This window comes from Punica granatum, chromosome 4, assembly GCF_007655135.1.
Source record: "Punica granatum isolate Tunisia-2019 chromosome 4, ASM765513v2, whole genome shotgun sequence".
Lineage (NCBI taxonomy): Eukaryota > Viridiplantae > Streptophyta > Magnoliopsida > Myrtales > Lythraceae > Punica > Punica granatum.
In genome coordinates this window covers 17,693,463-17,721,314 of record NC_045130.1, presented here as the reverse complement: position 1 = coordinate 17,721,314, position 27,852 = coordinate 17,693,463, and the positions used below count along the sequence as shown (strand labels likewise).

Genomic DNA, 27,852 nt, shown 5'->3' with positions numbered 1-27,852 from the left:
AGGACTTCGAGTTAGAGATCCCCGGTCGATTTGGAGTGGGGGTCGCCAATCGACTACCCCGACCCCTCCACCGAGGTCGTCGGTACCCACGGAGGATACCGACGAAGAGAGGGAAAGTGAAGAATGGGGGGGGGGGGGGGGAGAGAGAGAGAGGAACATTTTGAAAAATCTTAAAAATTTGGATCGTTTTGAAAATTTTTAAACACGTTAGAAAGCCACGTCATACGGAGAAACAATCTTATAAACCATGTCATACGATTTTGTCTGATTTTTCACGGAACCTGAACGGAAGGGCTGCGCTGATGTAACTTTTAATTGTCAGGGGTCAGTTTGATGTAAAAATTGCATCGTGGTTCATTTGAGACAGTTTTCATATCTTGATGTTATTTTTCCTATTCTCTCTTAATATAAACATTTACTATTATACCCTTATTTAATATGGTGGGATATAACTTTATATATATATATATATATTGATATTTTATTTAAATTGCACTAAATTGTCATAATTCACGGTATTTTTCCCCTACATTCACGAGTTTTCGCAACTTATCCATTAGAATTCTATAAATTGCAAGGTAGCCTAAACAGATATGGCTGATTTTTTTTTTCTTTTCTCCAACGTTGATTTCTTAGAATATTGGATCGAACCATTTTTTACTTGAATGTCAGCTTGCTTTAGTCACAAAGGCATACCTTATTTCTAAGAAAGGACCTTCTTGTAACAAAGAAGAAATTTTTACATGAGTGCCACGTAGAAAGACCACAATGGTCTCTTCCTCTCTTAAACCAATTCACCTTTTTTATTTAAGTTTTTGTTTTATTTTTTAACTTTTTATTTCTCGAACTAATAAAATATTGTAAAAACAAAGGAGGCCTTATTCGAATAATTGAAGTAACGTGATGGTCGTATTATGACCTTAAGAAGAAAGAACTCAAACATTATGACCTGAATTGGTACTTTCAAAGTGGAAAAAAAACCATTACATTTTACCCAAGAAATATATAGATCTTCTCATGATTGCGAGCTGCATCCACTCACGGACTTCCCTTATCATCTTCGTCGGTCCTGCTCTTTCAAACTCATGCTCGGAAATGCAAAACATTTGGGCCCATAGTAACAGGAATCATGACCGACACCATGCCCCTGATCGCAAGGGAACTTCGGATAATCGTACACAGACTTTCCCCCAAAAAAACCTCCTCCACAAATCACCATTGGCGTAATCTTAAAAACTACGAATAAAAAGACTTCCTGTGTTATCTGTTACTATATCAACATTTTGTACGAAAAAAGAACTCCTTATGTGATCTGCTAGATGAATCAAGATTTCTTTCACGTTAGGCACTGGAGGTGGTGTATCCCAATTCCCAACCGCACTTTTCTGCAATGGAATTAACTATCAAATCGACATGAGCATGGCATCACAAAGTGGAACGGTGGAAAGATTAGAATATCGAGCAGTTGCGAAGTTTCTTGTCACTTACTGATAAAATATATATCATGTTGTGCTCGATCGAGTATCTTTTGTTTTAGAAATCAAACACACTTTCAATTATGGACGGCGAGAAGAGGCTCATAAATAATCACAAGCAGCAACTAGCTCTCTGCATTAGTTAACTTCAATGGTTTCCTCCGTAGGTACGGCAGCAACTAGCTCTCTGCATTATTGGTGTCAACATCTGATGTGGAAAAATTTTGGCTGCATATCATTAGGTGTCTTCAACCTTAATCTGAAACCTTATTTGGTTGTCTTGTTTCATCACCTTTTTCATTTTCCAATTCCTTATGACACAGACAGCCATTTCAATAATTGAATGAACATTTATCAATTTGATTCGCAGTTAATGAAAAAAGTGAGTGGAAGATAAAATAAGGGCTTAAAATCCACTTGATTCGATGGTAAGATGAAAATGGGTCGGACGACTCCGCTTACCGACTTGAAGGAAGTCTGCAAATGTACTTTGCTCGATTCCTGCGACTTGCTGAACCCAAAGACTAGCGCCGGAATCCCGTTATCCATACATTGAAGTTAATTAAATGCACATCAGATTGCTAGTTCAAGAGTTCTTGCGGGATCCATAACATCCATCATGTAGATTGATCCACATGATCTGACAATCAATGTAAATGAGAACAATTCTGGACCAGATGAAATAAAATCGGGAACAGACGACAGAGCTTGGAAAAGTCTCTGAAAGTGATATCTTAACAACACACCAAAAGATCACATGCTAGTAGTTCGACGGCTTTTCCTGCACATCAAAACGAGTCACTCATCAATAGAAAAATCCCTTCACTTTTCCTATTCTTTCTAGTGTCAGTGTTCTAAATCTCAGGTGATTAGAAGATGAGCAGAATCTCCCTCTTTGCTTCGCTCCTCTTTGCCCTCATCCTCTGTTCGGTTTTTCTGAATCAAGCTGCTGCTGATATTGTCATTGGGGGAGGTGGCGGCGGGGTTGTGATTGGTATAGGTGGCGGTGGGAGCTCTCCTACTTCCCCCCAGCCTAGCAACTGCCCTCCTCCTCCCCCTCCTCCGATCCCAGTCTGCCCACCACCACCACCACGACCACCACCCCTGATCTTTGATAGCAAGCGGATAGAGATTGTGTACCCAGTGATCCAGAAATTCAGGTCCAAGATCACATGTGACCCCAAGGGCATTACCAGGACTTGGGTGGGCTCGGACATCTGCAACAAATATATGGGCTTCAAGTGTGACTTTACACCCGACAAGAATGAGAAGGCCCTGGCGGGGGTCGACTTCAACGGGTTCCTCTTCGGCGGCCCCAACCTCGACCTTACCGGCTTCCTTGACCAGCTCCCTGATATTGCAATCTTCCATGCCAACTCCAATAACTTCACTGGCGCAATCCCCAAAGGTATTCGCAACCTCCGGTATCTTTATGAGCTCGACCTCAGCAACAACAAGTACTCAGGGGAGTTCCCAGTGGATGTCCTAGGAGCTACTGGACTCACATTTTTGGACCTAAGATTCAATTCCTTTTCCGGAACCATCCCCCCGCAACTCCTAAGTCTGGACCAGCTTGATGTGCTCTTCATCAATAATAATGGTTTCCACCCACAAACCTTACCAGGAAATCTCGGAGCGACCAAGGCACGTTACCTCATATTTGCGAACAACAAGTTCACGGGTGAGATACCGAGGAGCATTGGCCAAGCTTCAGAGACACTCACCGAAGTGCTATTCCTGAACAACTCCCTCTCAGGCTGCCTGCCCATCGAGATAGGGCTACTGGGCAAAGCGACAGTGTTCGATGCGGGACAAAACCAGCTCACGGGCCCAATACCGCACTCATTTGGGTGCCTGGAGGGAATGCAGCTCCTGAACTTGGCAGAGAACCAGCTTTACGGTTCGGTGCCTGAGGTGGTGTGCAAGCTGCCCAATTTGGTGAATCTCTCTCTGTCCTGGAACTACTTCACTCAGGTGGGTCCGCTTAGAGCTTCCCTAAAGGACCGGCTTGGCAATCAATTGGACTTGGAATGGTGTGGTTTGAGCCATTCGCGATTCTCTCGGGGTCATGTAGTTTAACAAATCCTACTTTGTGTTTAAAGTCATAAAGGGTCACGAGTAATCGATGAGCCAAGTCTTAACAATATTTTATGATTTCATCTTTCATTCATTAACGGAAAAAGGGAAATCTCGTGCAGGTAGGTCCAGTATGTAAGAATTTGATTGAGAGGGGAGTCCTTGACGTGAGGAAGAACTGCATAAGGGGCCTCCCGAGTCAGAGATCGCCCCAAGAGTGTGCACGATTCTCCTCGACACCAAAATACAGTCCTGATTTGACATCGACCAATAACATCCCGTGTAGCAAGTCGTACCTAAACTCAATGAAGAAGACTGCCAATCAGCCAGAACAAGTGGCTACTGCTGCTCCGCTGCCATTGACCTATGCTGCTCTTGCTCCAAATCGACCGTGAGTTCAAGGAAAAGGTCTGGTAAGAAAATCTGTATGGACTTTTAGAACTTTTCCTAATTATCCCTTCAAGAACAAAGAACTTACGCAGAAAATGTATTATACTACGTTTCACCATAAGGATAACGCACAATTCATAAAATGCGATCCAGCACAAGCTTTCGTGGCCTTTCTAGTTTTTCTTTTTCTTTTTCTTTTTTCCTTGAGATGGAAAATTATAGAACTTCTCAAAAGTATGTTCCTCTGTTACAATGGTAGAAGAGCAATTGCAAACGCATTAACAGCGTGTGCTCTGTAAATGTTTCTTTCCATCATATGCTTGTAATTTCAGTCACCGACAAGACAGGGTCCGATGTTAGTCCTCAGCCAGAATTCTAGAGGAGACATAGCTAGTGGTCTCTTACAGTCAATACAGATGGAAAACTTTCAAATCCGGTCCCATGGCAAATTTCAATGAACAATCTATTTTTGTTTTTAGGGGCGGATATCGATGGACCAATCTTTGTTAGGTTGATGGTTTCGTCAGATAGAATGTCCGTACTCTATAATTTATATATCCAAGAGAACTTGCATAAAGCAGCCAACTATTACCATTGTCCGTGGAGTTAAATGCACTTTGCCTCCCGATGTATGAGGTGAGTTTGGGTTTGCCTTCTCATCTTCAAATTCTTGTGGCGTACCTCCCGACCTTACCATAAAATAAGCAAAGTGCCCCCTCAACCAAATTCCAGCTAAAATTCTAGCCAAAAGAGGACACATGCCTGCCAATCAACAAAGGGCAAAAATGTCACATTAATCAAAATATCTGTAAAGACTGAGAAGAATTGGCTGAATCCTCACTTGCTTGGTGAGGTGAAATTGATTGAAATAAATAGTCATAAACAAGAGTCTAAATATAGAAGCTAGTTCTAGATATGGAAACTATATATACATTACTAAAATACATAAACTGTACATAGCAAGCATTGATGATGATGATTCATGCTAATCTTCTCTATTACTCCCCCGCAAGCCGAACGGGGACTTCGCCACGTGAAGCTTGAAGCGGATGTCAATGAAGCGAGTAGAAGATAAGCCTTTGGTGAGTACATCAGCGAGTTGATCATCGGAGTTAATGAAGCGAATAGAGAGTTGCCTGCTCATGAAGCGCTCCCATACAAAGTGATAGTCAATCTCAATATCCTTGGTCTGAGCATGAAAAATTGGATTCGTTGTAAGATAGATCGCAGAGATATTGTCACACCAAAGAGTCGGAGGATGACATTGTGAAACTCCAAGTTCCCGAAGGAGAGACTAAAGCCATAAAATCTCAGCAGTGGCATTGGCAAGACTCTTATACTCAGACTCAGTACTCGACAGGGCGACTGTCCTATGCTTTTTGGAGCTCCAAGAGATGGGATTAGAGCCAAGAAAGACAATGAAACCACTGACAGAGCAATGATCATCAGGGTTACCGGCCCAATCAGCATCAGAAAAACCATGAATAGATGAGATGGAGCCCGGGCGAATATGAAGACCATAAGTAATTGTACCCTTAAGATAACGGAGGATACGTTTCACCACCATCCAGTGAACAGTAGTTGGGCAGTGCATAAACTGACATACCTGATTTACTGCATAAGCAATATCAGGTCTAGTGAGGGAGAGATACTGGAGGCTGCCTACCACACTTCTGTAGAGAGAAGGGTCCTGAAAGGTATCTCCATCATGAAGAGAAAGTCTGGATCCTGAAGAGACTGGAGAGCTAATAGACTGCGAGCGAGAAGATCATGAATATACTTGGACTGTGTGAGATAGAGTCCAGTACCATTAGTTCGAGCCTCCATCCCAAGAAAGTAGCGAAGAGGACCAAGATCCTTCATGGCAAATTCCCGGTGTAATGCAGTAATTATGGAATCAAAGGGTGCACCTGGAGTTCCCGTCAAGATGATGTCATCAACATAGACGAGAAGATAGACAAGATAAGTAGGTCCTCGAAGAATGAACAGTGAGGGATCAAGTTTAGAGTCTGAAAATCCAAGTCTCTGAAGATATGTATTGAGGTGCTGGAACCAGGCCCGGGGGGCTTGTTTCAGCCCATAGAGAGATCGGCGGAGTCGACAAACATAATTAGGGCGAGAAGCATCCAAGAAGCCAGGAGGTTGAGACATATAGACCTCCACAGTGAGATGCCCATGAAGAAATGCATTCTTCACATCTAGTTGTCGAATCGGCCACTGGGAGGAGACAGCAATAGAGAGTACTGTTTGAATGGTGACCAGCTTGATGACTAGACTAAACGTCTCTGAATAGTCAACTCCTTCTCTCTGATTGAAACCCTTTGCCACCAATCGAGCCTTGTAATGATCAATGGTGCCATCGGCCTTCTGTTTGATGCGATAAACCCATTTGCAGCCAACCACATTCTGTGCAGGAGATGGTGGGACAAGATCCCATGTATGATTCTGGAGTAATGCCAAATATTCCTCTTCCATTGCAGCTCGCCAGGTGGAGTGTTTGCGAGCCTGTGCAAAAGTTTGAGGTTCCTGCAAAGCAGCGGAAACAGAGAAAGCAGAGGGATGGCGAGATATAGTGAACCGAGGAGGAGGCAGCGTACCATCCTTAGATCGTGTTGTCATCCTGTGAGTATTCTGAGTAACAGGTGCAACATCATTACCCTCAGTAACCTCAGCCGAAACTCCAGACTCAGTGGACTGGTCATGAATCTCAAGAGCAGGAACATAAAACTCAAGAAGGGAAGTGGTAGGACCACTAGACTCATTTAGTGGAAAAGAAACGGATGAGGGAATGGGAATACAAGTAGAAGTGGTACTAGAGAAGGAGGGAATAGACATACCAATAGCAAGTGCAGGACTAGAAGAGAACCGACTGTCATCCACCGAGATAGGCTCACATGTCCTGAAAGGAAAAGAACGCTCATCGAACACAACCTGAGTGGATAAGAAGATTCGACCAGTGATAGGATTTAGACATCGATACCCTTGGTAATGATAAGGATACTCAAGGAAGACATAGGGTTGAGATTGATATTCTAACTTATGACGTGTGTAAGGTCGTAAATAAGGATAGCAGAGACACCCAAACACTCGTAAGTTAGAGTAATCAGGTGGACTACCATGAAGCACCTCGAAAGAGATTGAAAATTAAGAGATTTTGTAGGTAATCTGTTAATGAGATATACTACTGTTTGAAAGGCAAAATCCCAAAATTTTGGTGGAATGGAAGAGTGAAAAAGTAATGTGAGTCCCATGTCAACAATATGACGGTGTTTACGCTCAGCAGAGCCGTTCTGTTGGGGAACATGAGGACATGAGATGCAGTGGAAGATACCATTTTTCTGCAGTTCAGATTGAAAATCTGCAGAGAGGAATTCCTTTGCACCATCTGACTGAAAATACTTGATTCGACGTCCATGGAGATTCTCAATTTGAAGACGAAATGCTTGAAAAACACTAAGTACATCAGATCGAGATTTAAGGACATAAAACTAAGAGTATTTACTATAATCATCAAGAAAGTGAATGTAATAATGATGACCAGTATAAAAAGTAATTGGTGCAGGACTCCAAATATCAGTATGAACAAGCTCAAAAGGAAATGTGCTTTTGTGAAGAGTAGATGGAAAAGAATTATTTATTAATTTTCCTTCTTGACAGGCGGAGCAAATATGACCAACATGATCATTATTAAGAGAAAAGGAAGTACTTAAAGCACGACGGATTATTGGAAAAGACAAATGCCCCAGGCGTTGATGCCATAGGACACAGGATCTGGACACAGAAAGATGAGCTTGAGGATGGTTGATGTGCTTGTTTCTCGGGTGAAAACAGTAGAGTCCATCTTTAACTGGGCCACGCATAAGCTCTTGGCGTGTATGACGATCCTTCACAATGAAACAATCTGGGTAAAGCTCAAAAAAGCAAGTATTGTCTATAGCGAATTTAGCTATAGAAATAAGATTTTTGAAATATGTGGTGCATAAAGAATATGATTTAAGTGTAAAGGACGCTGAGAGAGTTTAAGACTAGAGGAACCAGAGGCAAGGACTGGAATTGATTTACCATCACCCACGAAAATGTGATCTGAGGTTGGATATGTCAGATGTGACGTGGTGTGTTGCCTCTGAGTCCATGTACCAGTCTGAATCATGAATTCTCGGATAAGCACCATGGGTCAGATGAGCCTGTGCTCCAGAAGACTGACAGAATGGAGCGATGTGTCCTGGACGGTTACAGATTTGGCAAATAATAGTTGAATTGGGCCGAAAACCAGAGTTGTCGAAAGCAGTTGGGCCTCTAGTAGAGTGATGGGCTGAATTGGGCCGGCCAGAAGTTAACGGCCCAAAACTGCCTTGAGGCCTGAAAGAATTACCTTGAGACCCAAAGGAACCTGGGCCGAAGCACGGGTCTCGGATTGAGCCCGAGTTGAACTGACCCGGATAGTTCTGACTCGAGTTCGGCTGCCCGGCCTGGCCTAATCTTCTCTGCCCGACTTCTCCCCCAATCTGAAAATTAGGGTTTCCTCCATACGTTCCAGAGAGAAAATCACCCGAGCTTCCCGATCCTCCCGAGCCTCCTTTGCCGACGAGGTTCTTCTTGCCGCCGTAACCCTTCCCGAAGTTCTTCTTGCCGCCATTGCCTCCCTTCCTTCCGTCCATGTAGAGAACCTCTGTGGGTCTTGCGCCGAGCAGACCCGAGAGCGGAGCGCTCAAAGGTGCGGCAATCGTCTAGCTTCCCTGAGCGTAAAGGCGACGCTCTTCGTGGCCGACGAGAAGAGATTGAAGCTCGTCAGTGGTGAGGGTAAGCATCCGTTCCGACTGTGTTAGGACAATCGGTTCCCAATCGGGGCCGAGACCCGTGTATATGCGTCAATTAATGTCTGCTGATGTTTTTGGTTTTCCGATTTGGGCATATCGAAGAGCATGCTCTTTCACTGTTCCGATAAATTTAGCCATTGATTGATTGCCCTTTTTTAGGTCTCGCCACTGTTGGTCGAGAAGATCTTCCTGGGCGGCGGTTTGGGTGAGAAACGAGGTCGCAAGGGAGGTCCATGCCTCCTGTGATGTCTTGGCAGTGAGAATGGTGACGCCGATCTCTTCTGTTACTGCCAACATTACACAGGTAAGTGCGAAATTATCTCTGGACTCCCACCTGAGATAATCAGGATTAGCTGCTATAGTGCCATCAGCTGCTGTGATAGTTTTGTTTGGTGCAATCGCTCGACCTTCAACATGGTCCAAAAATCCATAGGTAGCAAGTAGAAGGGTCATGATACCTTTCCAATAGAGATAGTTTTTGCCATTCAGTTTGACAGGGATAGTAGGAATATTAGAGGGTGTTTGAATGATAACAGACGAGGATGAAGAGGAGATGAGTGAGGAATTATTGTCAGCCATAGAGAATGTGAGAAGGAAAAGTTGTGAGAAGAATCACAGATTAGGATCAGGAAGGATTATAGAGCAGTAGGGGTGTTATCCCGATTTGAGGCTCTGATACCATAAAGACTGAGAATAATTGGCTGAATCCTCACTTGCTTGGTGAGGTGAAATTGATTGAAATAAATAGTCATATACAAGAGTCTAAATATAGAAGCTAGTTCTAGATCCACTATATATACACGACTAAAATACATAAACTGTACATAGCAAGCATTGATGATGATGATTCATGCTAATCTTCTCTATTAATCTGGAAGAAGAAAATAGTTATTAGGGCACGAAATTGTACAGAAACACTCCCGCTGTAGCTCGACTATGAGTCAATTGTACAATCTTGATGTCTCCAATTCTTGTCGAAACCATGAAGTGGGCTGTGCTGCTAATGGAAATAAAATTTTGTGCGATTGAATTCTGAAACAGTGGACTATAAAACAATTAGCATCTCATTTCTTAGTAGCTCTACCACTTTATATATCTCAAGCAAATAAGAATAATAGACGGACTCTAATAATTGGGGAGCAATTTCGTGCCCTAGCAATTTTTTCATGTTCAATATTTTGATAATTAGAGTATGACAATTTTGCCATTTATGGATTGTATCAGCACTCCATTTTGGTCCACCTGCTCCAAAGACAAGAATGTCGGGCCGAGACTCAAGCTACTACTCATGACTTGGCAACCAGGAGCGAACGTTCGGACATGAGGGCACGGACTACGGAAGAGAAGCAGGAATCGCTAGAAAAGCACAGAAGGGCAATCAGAAGAATGAATGAATAAGGAACCCCGAAAATAGCAGAAGCCGGCATTGTAGCACTATTCATCGACAGATCGCCGGAGCGTCAGAAGATATCCAATATGGGACTCTAAAAATCCCTCTTGATACAAAAATGACCAATGGCACCTCCGAGCGCATTTCAGAAGCCTCCTGCTTAAGCCGGGGCACTCCTGAACATTTGCAGACGCATTCCTAAACGGGCTCTCAGGACGCCAGATTCGCGGACAAGTAAACGGCACCCGAAAACAGGCTTGCACACACCCAAGGACCACTAGGACCATGGAACAGGATTCAAACTGTGTTTTAGGGTTCATCTTGGTCTCCTGAGTGGATCTCGACCATGGAAAAATGGGCCCTTTTTTACAAAAAGACATAGCTGGAGACCCTTTTAACAAATCGTCAGTACACGAAATTTGCGCTAATCAATCCGAGGGACCTCAAGAGCTTGGGAGACAAACCCTGATCACATTGCATAATCCATTTAGGTTTTTCGAGTACCATTCCAATAACAAAATGGCTCCTTTCATGGGGAATCTTGTGCTCAGAGCTCATTCGGGAAAATGTTGACGTCCGAGTTTTGCACCACCCACTCCCAATAACCCCCAGGGGCTAGGAAATCATTTCGGTTCGGACCAAGCAAGTCATACCGATCTCCCGAGTGACGTTTTAATGGTCATGAACGCCTCCCGACAAGCCTTCGAGACTCATTTTTGACAAACGGAGATCACAGTGGTCTCCGAATACATCAGAGCACTCGGGAAACACTGAGAAAGCCCTGTTCGCGGATTCCTAAGTCATATCCGGTTATCGATCTCCAGCCGGGGTCGGCGAGTAAACCGTTTCGCTCAATGCGAAAAATACACCGGTGCGAGCCTTACAACACGCAGAAGTGCAAATAGGCATTAGAAGCGGACAATTTCGCTCCGATCATCCAAACGGAGCAAAATCTGCTTTCGAGTCCCCGAGTCATCCGAGCATTCGCTTTCAAGAAGCATGTCAATATTAGGCTCATTAAAATCGTATTCGCGCGCACATTGATAATTCGTCGTTCAAGCGAACCACGGAAATCGAACGCACAATCAATCGAGCCCCGAGCTTCTTCCGGCTTTCTTCCTAGTCAAGTGGGACCCTTGAGCTAGCCAAGCTAAGCCGAGCCAAGCCAAGCCGCAAGCCATGACTCTACTTTAGAGTTGAGCCAAATGAGCCTCCACCATACATTTCAAAATATCTCTTACACCCCATCACTTCCTTCTTCCATTCATCATTTCCCATCAACTTTTCAAGAAAACTTCCCCTCCCTAATCCCTCTTAAGAAATTCGGATGCCCTAAACACCATTTAATTACACTTAACTTCACTCAATCTTGTCATTAAACTTGCATTTATAAGTCCATTGGGTCATTAACTTAATCACAACTAAACTTCCATCATCTCTCTAGCTTTCTCACTCTAGGAAACCCTCTCCAAGCCCTCTCAACTTCAGCATTTTCCAGAAATCGCACAGCCAAAGCACAACCCGGTTCCAAGTCCGTTTTGCCCAAAAACTCAACTATTTTCCGGCGACTGCCACCCAACATTAGCCAACTTCAACCAAACTTCATACCCTACATGTTTTCGACCTCCTAAGTCCATTTCTGACCTTCGATTTTCCATTTGAAGCTCCCAGCACCTCGTTCCAGCTCTGTTCAGAAACAGTCCCTTAAGCGTTTTCCCGGTTTCTAGGTGAGTTCTTCCCTCTCGACTTAAGCAAACTCAACCAAACTTCATATCCCACATGTTTTCGACCTCCTAAGTCCATTTCCGAGCTTATTTTTTGCATTTGAACCCTCCAGCCCTGCGTTCCAGAGTTGAGCAGAATCGGGTTTCACGGGTGCATCCCCGGCTTCCTCGATGTCTTCTCCATCTCACGACTAAGGCGAGTCGTGCCATCACTTTCTAAGGGTTCCCCACGAACCTCACTCTCCCCCGTGACAAAGTGGTTGCGTTCCGAGAGCCGTTCAACCATGCACCTTCGCCATTTCTCTCCTTTCTTCCTTCTCGGATCTTTCCAGTTTTTACCGGTATTCTTTGCATCTTCCAGGAAAATATAAGCATGCAATCCTCACGAAACCTCCACAAGCGTGATCCTCATTCAGTTAGGAGTTCAATGCCACCGATCTTGCACCAAAAGACCACCGAGAGCCTCCTGTGGAACCGTTTCTTCATCGGGTGCCAATTGGGTCTGTTTTGCCCCGACTGAGTTAAAGCAACATTAATGGACATAGGAGATGACTAAGAAAGGTGAGATTCAAAAATCAGATTAGATTTAAAAGAGGGTGTAGCACAATAGAGCACGGTTTTATTTGGCAATCAAGATATTTCATATTCGATACTCAGTGGGACTACTCATATCACTTTATTAGTTATTATGATTTTTATTTTATTTGTATTGGGCCCACGGGCCTTTCTCGTAACCTAGGAAAAAAAACTCAAATTAGAGTCATGTATCGACAAATGGAGGACTCCATTTATATATTAATCTTCTCCCTAATGCTTCAACCTTTCTCTATATCATCATCCACACTTTCGCACTTTCTTTGTACAAAATGGAGCATAACAATCACTTTATCACATGCACTATTCTCATCATCCTTCCAACTCTCCTCGGAATCCTCCGATAAGATTGCGAATGCACATCACCTTCTCCGGCGCCATCACCAGACCTCACCTTCGCCGATGTGAGGCTAGCCGTGGTTTATCCAATTATCCAGAGTTTCAAGCTCACAATCACTTTGGACCCACTAGGGATCACTAGCTCGTGGGTTGGCTCCGATATCTGCAATTACACGGGCTTCTACTGTGACAATCCACCGGACAACACCTCGGCGACGGCACTCGCTGCAATTGATTTCAATGGATTCCATCTTGCAGCCCTGACCCTCGATGGGTTCATCGACCAGCTCCCGAACCTCGCCATCTTTCATGCAAACAACAACAACTTCTCCGGCACGATCTCACCGAAGATTGCTCAGCTCCCTTACTTCTACGAGCTTGACATAAGCAACAACAAGTTTTCCGGCCAGTTCCCATCTGCCGTTTTCGGCATAGCTGGACTATCATTCTTGGACATTCGATTTAACTTCTTCACTGGGGCTGTGCCACCACAGGTCTTCAGTCAAGCCCTGGACGCGCTCTTCATCAACAACAACAATTTCATGCAAAAGCTCCCCGATAACTTCAGTTCCACGCCGGTCCAATACCTTACCTTAGCTAACAATAAGTTCACTGGCCCGATACCAACAAGCATCGGCAATGCTTCATCAACCTTGATAGAAGTGCTACTCCTAAACAATTATCTCACAGGTTAAATATGATTCTCTTTCTCAACAATCGGCATATATAGTAAAGTAGAATTGACACATTATATGCGTCAATTAACCCTTATTTTATTATTAAATTAAATAAAAGTGAAAATACAAAATGTGTATAATATGCATATTTATTGAAGTATTTTAAGTATCTACATTCTAAATATCATGAAAAATAAAAAATGGAATTTATGGCCTAGCAATATATTTTTTATAAATTGATTAATTAAAAAAGTGAATATAGTCACTTATATGATTAAAATTTGGAATATTCAAAGCATTTGAAGGAAAAATGCATGCAATATTCATAATGGGTTATATTTAAATAACTAAATCAATGAATCATAAAAATTGTAATTTTTGGCCTCGAAATTATAGTTTAGACAAATTAACTTATTAAAAAAAGCAAAATATTATTGCTAACTGATTTAAAATAGAAATATTCAAGCACTTGACCTTGAAAATATTTAACTCTTGCTAATTAAGTTAGCAAATTATATGGTTTATTATATGCAATGTAAATCAATTGTATTTAAAAAGTGGCAGTGACGCAGCGTACAACGCGACTAACCGTCACAGACCCGTTGATTCGCGCACGAATACCGGAACTACAACCTTCTATACCTGTTGATTCTACGAATACCAGGAAATAGGCATCAAACTCGAATCCGAGATTGGACAAAGCACAAAAGCTCTGAATTTTATTGATAATCTGAAAAGACGACTCCCCTTGCCCTAGGGCTTACAAAAAGCTTAAATAGGGTTTAAGAAAACCTAAATTGCATAAAAGAACTAAACTTTTCAAAAAGTGCAAAAACACCCTAATTAACATAAATTGCCTGTTTAAGGCCCTAAACGATGGAATTTGCCTTAAATATCGAAAAATCACGGCAAAGCGGTGAGTTTTGCTCCGGAGGCCATTTCCTTCGAAATAGAGCCGTCAGAACCTATTTTTTTTCCAGGTACTGACTTGCCAGGTCTTCTGCCGCATCATTCTCCCCTGGGTGGAGAGAATTCGTCCTCGAATCGTCATCGTCCGAGCTATCACCTGTGTAAGGAATCAAGTACTTAACATTAAACACATCGGCAGTACGAATGTGGCTGGGAAGTTTAAGCCAATAAGCGTTCGAATTGATCTTCTCAACGATCTCCACAGGACCAATCTTTCTAGCAGCGAGCTTGTGGTAGTCACTAGTAGAAAATCGATCCTTCGTAAGGACAGCCCAAACAAAATCGCCAACTTCAAACTCCACGTGCCTTCTCCTTCGATCAGCAACAGCCTTGTATCTCATGGCAGCATTCTTCAAATTATTCTGCACAGCTTCATGAATCTCTTGCAGCCCGTGAACGAAGTCAGCCGCCTTACCATGAATCCTGGTCTTATCCGGCACGGGTAACAGATCAAGGGGACCCCGTGGAGTAACAGAATATACCACTTGGAATGGACTAAAACCAGTGCTGCGATTAACAACATGGTTGTGCGCGAACTCCGCCGGACTTAACTTCTGATCCCAGCTCTTCACGTGCTCCCCTACTAAACCTCTCAACAGATTGCCCAAGGACCTGTTAACCACTTCTGTTTGTCCATCTGTCTGCGGGTGATACGCCGTACTGAAGTTCAACTAGGTGTTCACCATCTTCCAAAGGCTCCGCCAAAAATGACTCAAGAAGCGGGTGTCCCTATCAAACACAATAGAGATTGGCAGACCATGCAGACGGTATATCTTCCGAAAATACAACTGAGCAACTCACACAACATCAGTGGTCTTCTTGCACGGAATAAAATGTGCCATCTTAGAGAACCTGTCTACAACCACATATATAGAATCATTTCCTCTTTGGGTACGGGGCAGGCCGAGGACGAAATCCATACTGATATCCACCCATGGCTGCGAGGGAATCGGCAGAGGCATGTACAACCCCGCATTAGTTGCTGTACCCTCGGACACTTGACAAACCTTACAGCGCTGCACGTACTTCCCCACTTCTTTACGAATTGTAGGCCAGAAATACGATGACTGGACCAGCTGCAATGTCCTGTCTCTTCCCACATGGCCCTCGCCGTGTAGCTGCTGAATAATGTGGGCTCGCAAACTACAATCAGGAATACAGAGCTGATTTCCCCTGAAAATAAAACCATCCTGCAACACGTATTATGTTCTTTCTCCAGCCCGAACTTTAGCTAGCGTCACAGAAAAATAGGGATCAACTTCAAGCAACTCAGCAAAAGAGCTAAAACCAGGTACCTCAACCGTCATCCTGTTCAGAATGCTACGCCTCCGGCTAAGAGCATCTACAACGCGATTAGTGACTCCGCTCTTATGCTTTACCACGAAAGTAAAACGCTCCAGGTAAGCCACCCATGATGCATGACGAGCTGACACCTTATCTTGGCTATGGAGGTGGTTCAGGGCCTCGTGGTCGGTATACAAAATGAACTCCTTGTGGAAAAGGTAATGTCGCCAATGCTTAATCGCTTGCACTACCGCATAGAATTCCACGTCGTAGGTGCTATATCTCACTTTCACCCCCGTCAGCTTCTCGCTGAAAAAAGCAATTGGCCTGCTGTTTTGGCTCAAGACTGCTCCAATCCCCACCTTCGATGCATCAGATTGCAACTCAAAGGGCTGCTGAAAATCTGGCAGGACAAGAATCGGGGCGATCGTCAAACGCTCCTTAATACTCTGGAATGCCGTTTCTGCCCCCTCAGTCCACTCTAATTTGCCTCCTTTCATGCAGTCAGTTAAGGGAGCCATAATACTGCTGAAATGAGGAATAAACCGCCTGTAGAAGGAGGCTAACCCATGGAAACTCCTGACTTCAGTAATGCTCGTTGGTCTAGGCCACTGCCTGACTGCCTCGACCTTAGATGAGTCAACCCTCAAACCATCAGCAGCAACAACATAACCAAGAAAAAGAACTTCAGACCTCATAAAAACACATTTCTTCAACGCCGCATATAGTTTCTCACGTCGAAGAACAAAGAGGACTTCACGCAAGTGGGCCAGGTGTTGCTCGGGGTCGGCGCTGTAGATCAAGATGTCATCAAAATACACAACCACACACCGACCAATGAAAGGCCGCAGAGTCTGGTTCATCACTCTCATGAACGTACTCGGTGCATTCGATAGCCCAAGCGGCATTACCAGCCATTCATATAGCCCCTCCGTAGTCTTGAATGCGGTCTTCCATTCATCTCCAAGACGAATCCGAATCTGGTGATATCCGCTCTTCAAGTCCAGCGTTATCTTATTGATGGCTCGACTGTCTACACACATACGCCATGATCCATCCTTCTTAGGCACTAGAAGTGCCGGGACAGCACACGGGCTCATACTCTCCCGAATAAACCCTTTCAATATCAACTCCTCCACCTGTCTCCTTAACTCTTCATGTTCAGCCGGGCTCATCCTGTAGTGTGGTCTGTTCGGAAGGGCCGCACCAGGCTACAAGTAGATATAGTGTTGGATGTCCCGCAAGGGTGGTAGACCATTTGGCAGCTCCTCAGGAAAGACATCTTGAAATTCTTTCAAGATCGGTAAGGACTCACAAGACGTAAGACTGTCCTCCACAACCTCCCTGCCCACGAGAGCAAACATATACTCTGCATCATGCAACTCCTCCTGAAATCGGGCAAGGGATAGCAAGTTGGTTTGCGGTAATCGAATTCGCAGGTTCGGGCTCAATAGCGTCTCTCCCTCTGTTTGGTACCAGCACAATCTTTAATCCCTTATGCGTAAAGCTGTATTTATTGGTCCGTCCATCATGGCTCACGCTCCTATCAAACTGCCAGGGCCTTCCCAACAACAAGTGACACGCATCCATCATGACAACATCACACCACACAGAGTCCCTATACCGAGGGCCAATAGAGAAAGTAACCAACGCGCGCTTCAACACACTCACTTCACCTCCTTTCTTCAGCCATGCCAGCTTATACGGTTTGGGATGTGGCTCACTTCGCAGGCTCAACTTCTGCACGACCTCAGCAGATACGATGTTCTCATAGCTGCCCGAGTCTATCATGAAATGACAGACTTTATTTCCAATGGTGCAAGTGGACTGGAATATGTTGTTACGCAGCCAGTCTTCATCCGCAGCTCTCGGGGTCATACAAGACCTTCTCACCACCAGATTGGGCACTCCATCTCCAGTCACAATTTCTTCCTCCTCGTCAAACTCAACCTCTCCATCGCCTCCAGCTACATAAACTGCGTCATCAGTCAATTCCTCTTCAATAAACATCGCCCTTTTTTCCCATTTTCTGCACTCAGATTGCCGATGCCCGGGCTCTCCACACTTGAAGCATTTCGCCCCGCTACTGCTTGGCCCAATGTTGGCAGGCCTCATCGGACGTCCAGGAACAGCACTGCTACCGCCAGCTCGGACGGCCCCATCGGTTCCTGCAATGGCAACACCTCCACCGAACGCCCCGCTGCTCGCTCGCTTCTACTGTCTTTCGATAATCAGGGCCCTCTGATGGGCGGAAGACACGTTAACAGGGTCAAACAAATTAACCGTGTCCTGTAGCTGCACTCTCAGCCCGTCAATATATCTCGCCACCAGTTGATCCTCGGTTTCCTGAAGCTCGTTACAAGCAACCAATTGGTAGAACTCATTAGTGTAATCATCCACCGACCTACTGCCCTGCCTCAAGTTCTGCAGGCGTTGGTACATGATCCTCTGAAAATTATAGGGCAGAAAGGTAGCCCTCATCTTTTTCTTCATCTTTTCTCATGACGTGATCTTCGGTTTGCCCATCCTACTACGGGTAAGCTTCACCTGCTGCCACCACGCCGACGCCCTACCACGCAACCGAGTCGCCACAAGCTGTACTCACTTGGTCTCAGGTACCCCCTTGAACTCCAAAACCTCTTCTACCGTTGCCAGCCAATCTAGAAACTCTTCTGGCTGCAAACCCCTTTGGAATTCGAGAATATCGGTCCGAATACCCGTCTCCCATCGCTGCATGTCTTCCTCGATTGGGCCCCTTTGCCGTCTAAGTGGAACATCAGCAAAAAAATTCTCCTTTTCCGACTCCGCTTCAGTTTCCTCTCGATCAAGGTCAGAATTCGAATTAGGGTTTCTCCGATTCTGATTTTCCATAAGTGCAGCCATCTACTGTGTTAGCTGCTCCACCATACGATCCAGCCTCTAATCCCTCTGCTGATCCCTCTGATCCCTCTGATCCAGCTGATCCAGCCTCTGCTCTAGATGTCGCAAATTATCACGGTCATAAACATCTTCCACACGATCCCTCCTCCTGGGCGGCATCGTTGATCCAAGAACGAACGCAACTTTGATACCAAATGACGAAGCGTACAACGCGGGTAACCGTCACAGACCCGATGATTCGCGCACGAATACCGGAACTACAACCTTCTATACCTGTTAATTCTACGAATACCAGGAAATAGGCATCAAACTCGAATCGGAGATTGGATAAAGCACAAAAGTTCTGAATTTTATTGATAATCTGAAAAGACGACTCCTCTTGCCCTAGGGCTTACAGAAAGCTTAAATAAGGTTTAAGAAAACCTAAATTGCATAAAAGAACTAAACTTTTCAAAAAGTGCAAAAACACCATAATTAACATATATTGCCTGTTTAAGGCCCTAAACGATGGAATTTGCCTTAAATATCGAAAAATCACGGCAAAGCGGTGAGTTTTGCTCCGGAGGCCATTTCCTTCGAAATAGGGTCGTCATAACCTATTTTTTTCCAAGTACCGACTTGCCAGGTCTTCTGCCGCATCAGGCGGTCTAGGTAAGTACGTATAAATATATATATATATATATATATATATATATATATGTTATATTTATATCAAGTGAACCACGTTAGAATAGTTTCTTTTTCATATGTTTAAAAAATATTACTAACGTAATTATCCAAAAAGTTTATAATAATTAAGATAAAAACCTTTTTCTATTTTATTAAATTTATATAGGTATAAATGAAGTCGGGTTAATCATACATTGGGAGGTTAAAAAAGCAAAGATTAAAAAAACATGTCAAAAAAATTAGAAAAAATTCAAGAGAATACCATCTTATTAAAACCTTGTGCAAAACATTCACTTAAGTTTAAAAAATAAGTAACAATGAACTTATATTACATAATTAAGATGTCGCATTTGATTATGTTAAATGCATTATCAATATACAAACATGATGTATTTTTATCTCTAAAATTTTTTGTATAATTATGTGTCTTTTCATTGTTAATATATAAAGAAAGTGATGCTAAAAAAGGTATAAATAGAATTATCAGACACATAATCAAGCATAGAAATTATAGATTGATATTAAAAGTACAATTAGCTTTACTAATTTTGATGAATAACTAATGTAAAAATCTCGTGCAATGCACGGGTAAAACACTAGTTTTCTCATATACAACTATTGTTAGCTATTTCAAACACCACCCAACCTTTTCAGCGTCCTCTTACTTTTTGTAACTGAATTAAGGATGTCTGCCCCATGAGATCCGGCTACTGAAAAAAGCCACGGTTTTCGATGTCGGGAACAACCTGTTGACGGGCCCGCTCCCCTGCTCCCTCGGATGCCTGGAGAGCATTGAGCAGCTCAACTTCGCCAGGAACTACCTATATGGAGAGGTTCACTCTATATCCATCTAAACATCCATACATTCAATATGATAAGCTGATTGATCTCGAATATTGAAATAGGTCCCCGAGCTATTGTGCAGGGTGAAGAGCCTAGTAAACGTGTCCCTATCGAACAACTTCTTCACGAAGATCGGGCCAGCATGCTGGAAGCTGGTGAAGAGCAGGGTATTGGACGTAAGGAAGAACTGCATCCATGGGATTCCTGATCAGAGGCCTTATTGGGATTGCTTCAATTTCTTCTCCCACCCGAGAGCTTGTCCTACTTACCCTTACTGGTGGTGGCGGCATTGGCAATATTATGTGCCCTGCAAAATTCATTCTCCACCTCCGCCAATGCCGCCCAAGAGCTCAGCGGGTCCGCCGCCACCAAAATATCGGCCTGCCTCCTCCTCGATCACATATTCCGCTCTTAATAGGCATCGGTTGCGATAAACAAAAAAGAATAGCGGTTGGTGAAATCAAAATAATGAATCAATTGTAAGATAAATAAATTGTTAGTGAATCAACAAATAAATCATACCGTATTAAAAAATATTAACCTTTTAAAGTATACAATTGTAGCAAGCTCAGAATTTCACATAGTATCGCAGTAGATTCAATACATCACACACACGTATGCCTCCGATGCAATCAATTTTCACGTGATGAGCCTTCAAGCACAGGGCGAGTTCATATAACTAGGTACAGACCCACGCATTCGTGAATTGAGAAATGTTTCATTTTTAAACTTTAATCTATAAGCTAAATGGATACGTATGAGATTATTATTATCAATAAAATATTACAAAACACTCATATTATAGAAATAACATATAATATAATATGAACGAAACAAAAGTATAATAGAAATAGTTATTATTTAGAATTAGACATAAAATATATAGGAGTTGAGAGAAAAAAAGGTCGACATGATGGTGGTTAAAGGGTGTGATTTCCATAGGGAACTTTGTTCTGATTGTATTTAATAATGTTAAAAACGATGGTGGAAACCTCAATTTGACATAGATAAATAAATCAGCTAATAATGTTTAAAAAAGCAGGGCACATAATAGTAAAATTCTTTTTTTTAACCACCATCACGGTGGTCTAATGGTTAAGTTTCAAACGTTCCACTTGAACATCACGAGTTCGAACCTCACTAAGGACGTAGAACTCGCCACTACGTGGGTGTATTATGGGCCGGCGGTAACCGGCCTATAATGCTTGATCTAATGGGTGTTGGACTTAATTCACTAGTATGTTAGTGGGGATACGGTGATCAAGTTGGGCTAAGTCTCAGCAAGTTATGGCGAAAAGAACATTCCGTATCGGTTAGGTTCTCTTAGTTGGGACAGCCACAGCGGGCTAATAACCCGACCTGGCCTTTCATTCAGCAAAAAAAGAAAAAAAGAAAAATTCTTTTTCAATTTTTTAAATTTAGTTAAGGGTCTATAGTCTAATCGTTGTATGATTTTTTTTCCAATGATAAATGGAGGCCTATGGATCTAGTACAAGGGACACATAACATAAATCTTATTGGTAAGGATCGAACTCGGGATCTCTTGATTTCAAATCGGCGCTTTGTGCCACTATACTAAAACCCATTTCTCAATCATTGTATGATTTAATTGAGCTCTGAAACATTTTGATAGTTCCTAACCAAGCCATTACATTAGAGCATTCCTGTCGGAACTGGCGAGTTGTTCCATATCGAACAAGCTCGAGCGATCAAATTGGACACTCAAATTTCAAGTTTTGAATACATTCATGTACACTTTGATGATTTTCAATCAACGTATTTGGTTTTCATCTTAAATTCAATCGGAATTCAGCTAGTGACCAAATCACTCGCTATTTTAACGACTTTCATGCGTCATGCCATTTATCGATGACCAATGTATATGACTAAGAAACTCCGTATTAGATCGATAAACCACATAAAACCGTCTCCATTGACAACTAATTTGCATTGCAGGACAATTAGACCACTAAAGGAACAATAACAGTAGGGCATCTGAAAGCCCTTAATTTCTTTTTTCCTTCCAGTAAGTCCGCTGAGACTAATTCTAGCTTGGAGTCGGGTCGGTCCTGACTACGAAAGTCGGGCGTTGTTGTTTCAAACTAGCCAATTCACTACTCTCAAAAAGGCCACTCCGGGCCCAACATAAGGCCCAGCCCATTAGAGATATGGATTCAGCTGACTGTTTGGGAGGGTAAAAGGGGGATTTCAGTTGTCATTCAGCTAGGTTTCACGAAATTAGGGTTACATATATAAGGGTTCTCCGGAAAAACCAGACCTGTTGATATAGTAGCCGGCATTGACGGGGGACCTTCTCCAGGGGCACGAATCTATTCCGATCGAAGATGGTACTTCTCTCTTCCCCGACTCTCCGATTAGATGCACAGTTTGCGTTTTTCGATGTTAATGGTGTTCCGTGCTTCGTATTTGTTAGAATGGCAAATGGCTTTCATTCTTCGTTAAAAACCCTGCTCTGTGTTAGGATCGAATTAAGGTCTGTAGGTCCCAAATCGCGAGTGCCGTAGGGCAGGTTGTGTAGGCAGTTTCTTCGTAAGGATGTTTTCGTCGTGTTTCAAAGCAACCTCATCGCGGTTCATTGTGTTTTAATAGTGCTTTGTGCTGCTTCATGCTGGTTCAGTGTAGCTCATAGCGAGCCTGATGAGTGTTCAGTCTGTTGAATAGACAGTTGGGTGTTGTTAAAAAATGCGAAACGTCGGGAATTCGGATCAAACTTAGTTTGCGAAAAATGATGTTGTGATCTAAATTAAGGTTTCTAGAATGAATGTCTACTGTTTTAAAAATTATGATGATACAAATTGCAAAGATCTTCGCTCTATTTTGATCTTCTCTGCCCTTACCAATTACCATTCAGTAAAGTATAAAGTGTACGGATTTGTTTGATTGGTCAAGTAGATTAAGTGGTAACATATAAGAAATGGTCAAACTGCTGTGAAATGGGAGATTTTTAATGTCTACCATGCTGAGATTTTTTGATTAATTCGGCGGAATAGATAACTACAACTTCTTAGCCATATTGCTTTGATCTTTTGAGCGGGCAGTAATACGATGGCACCATGTGGTTCATGTCACACCTGTCTCTATTGAACCCATTAGTAGAAATTGGAAACCTTTCCATGAAAATTAGGGAAGTTTGGACTTTGGATCAGTATATCTGAATGTGGTAGGAAACCTGTGTTACTGAAGAGTCTCAGAGATTAATTGCTATTTTGGTAAGTTTAAATTTCTATGTAATCTGTACTAATAGTTGTCTTTTTGTATTGGTTTGCAGCCCAAGCAAATCCACGAGATTAAGGATTTCCTCCTTACAGCAAGGAGGAAAGATGCGCGATCAGTGAAGATCAAGAGGAGCAGGGATGTCGTGAAGTTCAAGGTCAGGTGCTCCAAGTACCTTTACACCCTCTGCGTCTTTGATTCTGAGAAGGCTGACAAGTTGAAGCAGTCCCTTCCTCCAGGTTTGTTCCATCTTTGACCAGACATATATGTCCGTATAGTGTTCCTATTGATGTAAATTCGAAAACCATTGCCCTCAAATAGCTTACTGCCCGAATTTGGAGTCAGAAATCTGTTGAATCCCAATCTGTGTACTTTTTAGAATCTTTTGTTATCCAACCCAATTCCTTCATGCCCGGTGTTTGAATTTCTCTGGGTTTTGTTTCATTTCTCGTGCAGGTTTGAGTGTACAAGACCTTTGAAGAGATGATGTTAATCTTTCAGCAGTCGGGGAATTATGATGAAGATACAAGGACTGTTTCGAGTTCTACCCTTTTTTTGTTGGCAAACTATGAAGAATCTATGGTTTATCCTTGTTAGACATGGTTCAATTTTTGGCTTGGTAGTGATGGCATTTATTTGAGATGACTTTCTCCTGCTAAATTGTTCCCTATAGACTACACCTGCTCGAATGTTGATTCAGAAGAAGGTGCGCTCTCTAGAACACTGAAATTCGGTTATGGACTGACTGGCTCTTAGGTTGACAAATCAATTCCTTAAGACTGGCGAGAGACGGGCGACTGCGAGGGTGGGAAAATTTCACAATGTCATAGTACATCGCTTGTTTAGTTCAAGCTAAACAGCTTATTGAAGAAATATAAATCCCAACTTCCTTTGTTACAAATGAATGAAGGACCTTATCCAGCAAAAAAAGAAACAAAGAATGAATGACCCCACTGAAATGTCCAAACAAATAGACCAATTGGGAGTTTCTCATTTAGTGCGAGGGCCAAATGTGCTCGAAGTACCAAAGCAAGAAGATAACTCATTTTGGGTGGATGTAATGTAGTAGTGTACATCCTCGCATGTTGATCTGCGGGTTGCAAGTTCGATACTTAGTGGGACTATAAGTTAATACATAGTATGACTACTAGTGTTTCCTTATTAGTTATGTTAATATTTGTTTTCATTATATTAGGTTTTGTCTCTTTTGTAATTGAAAAAAAAAAAAAGATAACTCATTTGAAAGGGCGAGTTCAGGTTTATGAATTTGAGTTTGGTATTCATCCCCTCTATCCATGACGAACTTTCGGATTACTTTATTTTGTCACACGATGTGATAAAAGTACTAATTAAATTGTAACAAATAGATCAAATGAGTTTATGATTATTGAATTATCAATCTTTAAGCCTCTATGAAGAATGATTATTTAAAATTCTCTTTGTTCACCTTTCAAATATATTTAGCTCATTAATAATTACGTGAGACTTGATTTACGTACTATGCCTGTCAATGATGTACGTGTTATTTTTTCAGAATGAACCCTAGTATTCGGAAGTCTAATTGGATTTCGACTAATCTAATCCACCAGGATCGGCCAACTAAGGGGTAAAGCTCTTTCAGCATATGTACGTGTTATTTTGTTGATTAATATAAGTCGATATTTCCATAAAATAACATAACTTTCACTATATACAAAGTCGAAAAAATTCTACTATTCTAAAAGAGAGCGATACTTTCCCTTCGGTTTAGGAGGAAGAGAAATAAAAGGAGAAGAAGGGAGATGGAGGGAAATAGAGGGATGCATATGAAAATCGTCATAAAAATCGCTCCATCTCAAGCGGTTGGATTTTGTGGAGTCTATTGCCTACTATCCAAGAGTGATGGGATTTCAAATATTTTGGCACATTTCTAAACGTTAAACTTTTGTTTTACTTATATCCTATAATTTTCAAAGAAGACAAAGCGTCACTAATTTTGATTGTCATGCTGATAAGAGATTTTTTTTCGAACTTATTATTTTCAACATGAAAAAAATAAAACATAGTACTATAAATGAACAGAAAAGTGGATTCTTCATTTTTGGGAAAAATAATTTACAGAAAAGTGAATTCCTCAATTTCCTATATTTAGTAACACAAAATTCATTCATCCACATAAAAGTGTATTCGGTGAATCTACAAACTAAAGGAAAAAATGAATTCATATGAAAATTTTCAAAATTCATTTTCCCGAGGACTACTCTTGCTCTCTCTTACCTGGCCCAATTGACACGTATCTCCAAGCACATGAAAATGATTTTTTTGATATCCTTCCAAACAAGAGAAAATTAAGTACTTTCATGATAATTACTTTTCATTTAAATAATTTTCCCTGGGAAAACCATTCACGTGAAATAAACGGAGCCTATGTTACCGATAAATACAGAAAAAAAAATGATGAAGAAAATAGAAAAAATGGGTCACCGACACTTTCTATTATAGTCACCCCTCATTATTTTTCTTTTTTTTTCTTTTTTTTCCTTTTTTCTTTTGTTTGTTCTCTTTTCCTATATTTGCCCGAAATTGTACGCACCAATCACGTGAACGAGGTGATCTTAATCATATGACAAAAATATATAAATACAAGAAATTGCGGGACACTGCCCCCACAATAATTGAAGGAAATTTCGCACGAATATTTCTGTAATACAGTGAAATTCCAAGAACATACCAAATAATTGAATAACTCTATCCTTTTCCTCGAATAAATCAATTAAACTGCAAAGGACATATTCCCTCTTAAATTTGAACTAGACACACGGCGAACACCCTAATTAGTTTATATCCACATAAAATCTGCAATTAAACACATTCTTTCTTAAATATAGTACGACATTTGAAAAATAATACAAAAAGATATGACATTTGAACTTTTTCTTAAATACAGCACGACATTTGAAAAATAGTATAGAAAAACACAACCTTCCAGTTAGTTCCGTATCCAGCACGACATAAATAATTTCGTCAAAAGGTAACGGCTATCTTTAGCTTCATGTTAGCCATTACCGTTATATTTGACGGAATAATTGATGTCATGCTAGAATCGTAATTAAATTTGAAAGTCGTGTTTTTCTGTGTTATTTTTCATAGGTTGTGTTATATTTAGGAAAAAGTACAAATTTCATACTTTTCTTTGCTATTTTTCAAAGACCGTGCTGTATTTCATAAAAAAGTGCAAAGTTCGTGCATTTCTATATAATTTTTTAAAAATCGTGCTATATTTAAAAAAAAGTGCAAATGTCGCGCATTTTTACCTAATTAAACACCTTTTTTTTATGTTACGAAAAAATTCTAAGAAAACTCATAGATACGGTCAAAAGAGGCAAGAGTAAGGAGACGAGGAGGAGCGACTGCTTTGTTGTTTCAGGCAATTCCCGGATTAAGAACCGTCCGTTCACAATCATATGGCAGCCGTTTGCACAAAATCAGCCCATTTCTATCCTTTTATTCTTTTGTGCTCTTTAGTAATACAAATTATAAAATTATAAAGAAAAGTGATTACAAACTAATTTTTTAAGTTCAATCCTCTCTCTCTTTTATCTATTTTCTATGTTAATTTTGGGTCCTTCCTAAACGTACGTTCGCGGCCGGCGCCTGGCAGGTAGACATGAGAATGGGATACTCTGCCCTACCACTAATTAAGCTCCCCCATCAATGACTTTCAGCAACTTTCATGCACTTGTATGGCTACCATTTAATGATTTTGTCTTCTAATTTAATAAAAGAAAAATTAGTATCAATCTATGCCAAAAACTTCTACGATGCAGTGATTCAGAGCCACAATAAACTTTTAAAAAAGGAGTTGATTTATTTGTTTGATAGTTACCCCCAAATGCCCCTAAGCCACTGCTGCTTCCTTTCCAATAAGCCTCTCACTCGTGGAATCTTATTGCGCACAGTTGGGATGGACCGGTGAGCGACAGAGCAATCTAAATCATCCCCTTAATTTCTCACCTTTATAGTGCAATTGCAACTACTCTTTCCATTAGCAACCATAAGTGGAGGACTAGAATGATGACCCCATTATGTTAATTTCTCCACGAGCCTTGCCTTCAACGCTATCAGAATGGGACGAATGATCACGTTATTGACACTCGAGCACAATAAGATCGATTCTGTTTTCCATAGAATATCCTAGATAGTTGTGGCCACAAAGGAGTTAAAGCAACATTAATGGACATAGGAGATGACTAAGAAAGGTGAGATTCAAAAATCAGATTAAATTTAAAAGAGGGTGTAGCACAATAGAGCACGGTCTTATTTGGCAATCAAGAGATTTCATATTCGATTCTCAGTGGGACTACCCATATCCCTTTTATTAGTTATTATGATTTTTATTTTATTTGTATTGGGTCCACGGGCCTTTCTCGTAATCGATGAAAAAAAACTCAAATTAGAATCCTGTATGGACAAATGGAGGACTCCATTATATATTAATCTTCTCCCTAATGC

The 27,852-nt window shown here is 41.7% G+C and overlaps 3 protein-coding genes and 1 long non-coding RNA gene across 4 annotated transcripts; all 4 read left to right on the top strand.

The window, feature by feature from the left end:
• The first annotated feature begins 2,178 nt into the window (after positions 1-2,178).
• On the top strand, positions 2,179-4,283 carry LOC116206283 (uncharacterized protein At4g06744-like). Its single transcript, XM_031539112.1, has 2 exons — positions 2,179-3,449; positions 3,674-4,283. Exons 1-2 carry the CDS (start codon positions 2,352-2,354, stop codon positions 3,944-3,946), a joined length of 1,371 nt encoding a protein of 456 aa, XP_031394972.1. The 5' UTR covers positions 2,179-2,351; the 3' UTR covers positions 3,947-4,283.
• Positions 4,284-8,716: 4,433 nt separating this feature from the next.
• Positions 8,717-10,660, top strand: LOC116205470. The gene is made up of 2 exons (XR_004156510.1): positions 8,717-9,062; positions 9,983-10,660. It is a non-coding gene; the product is annotated as an uncharacterized LOC116205470 (long non-coding RNA).
• A 1,760-nt stretch (positions 10,661-12,420) lies between these two features.
• On the top strand, positions 12,421-20,562 carry LOC116204195 (uncharacterized protein At4g06744-like). The gene is made up of 4 exons (XM_031536265.1): positions 12,421-12,433; positions 12,815-13,495; positions 19,969-20,117; positions 20,190-20,562. Exons 1-4 carry the CDS (start codon positions 12,421-12,423, stop codon positions 20,559-20,561), a joined length of 1,215 nt encoding a protein of 404 aa, XP_031392125.1. The 3' UTR covers position 20,562.
• Positions 20,563-22,341: 1,779 nt separating this feature from the next.
• LOC116203518 (60S ribosomal protein L38-like) lies at positions 22,342-24,021 on the top strand. Its single transcript, XM_031535267.1, has 3 exons — positions 22,342-22,475; positions 23,417-23,600; positions 23,818-24,021. The coding sequence occupies exons 1-3, from the start codon at positions 22,473-22,475 to the stop codon at positions 23,838-23,840; spliced, it is 210 nt and encodes a 69-aa protein (XP_031391127.1). The 5' UTR covers positions 22,342-22,472; the 3' UTR covers positions 23,841-24,021.
• The last annotated feature ends 3,831 nt before the right edge of the window (positions 24,022-27,852 follow it).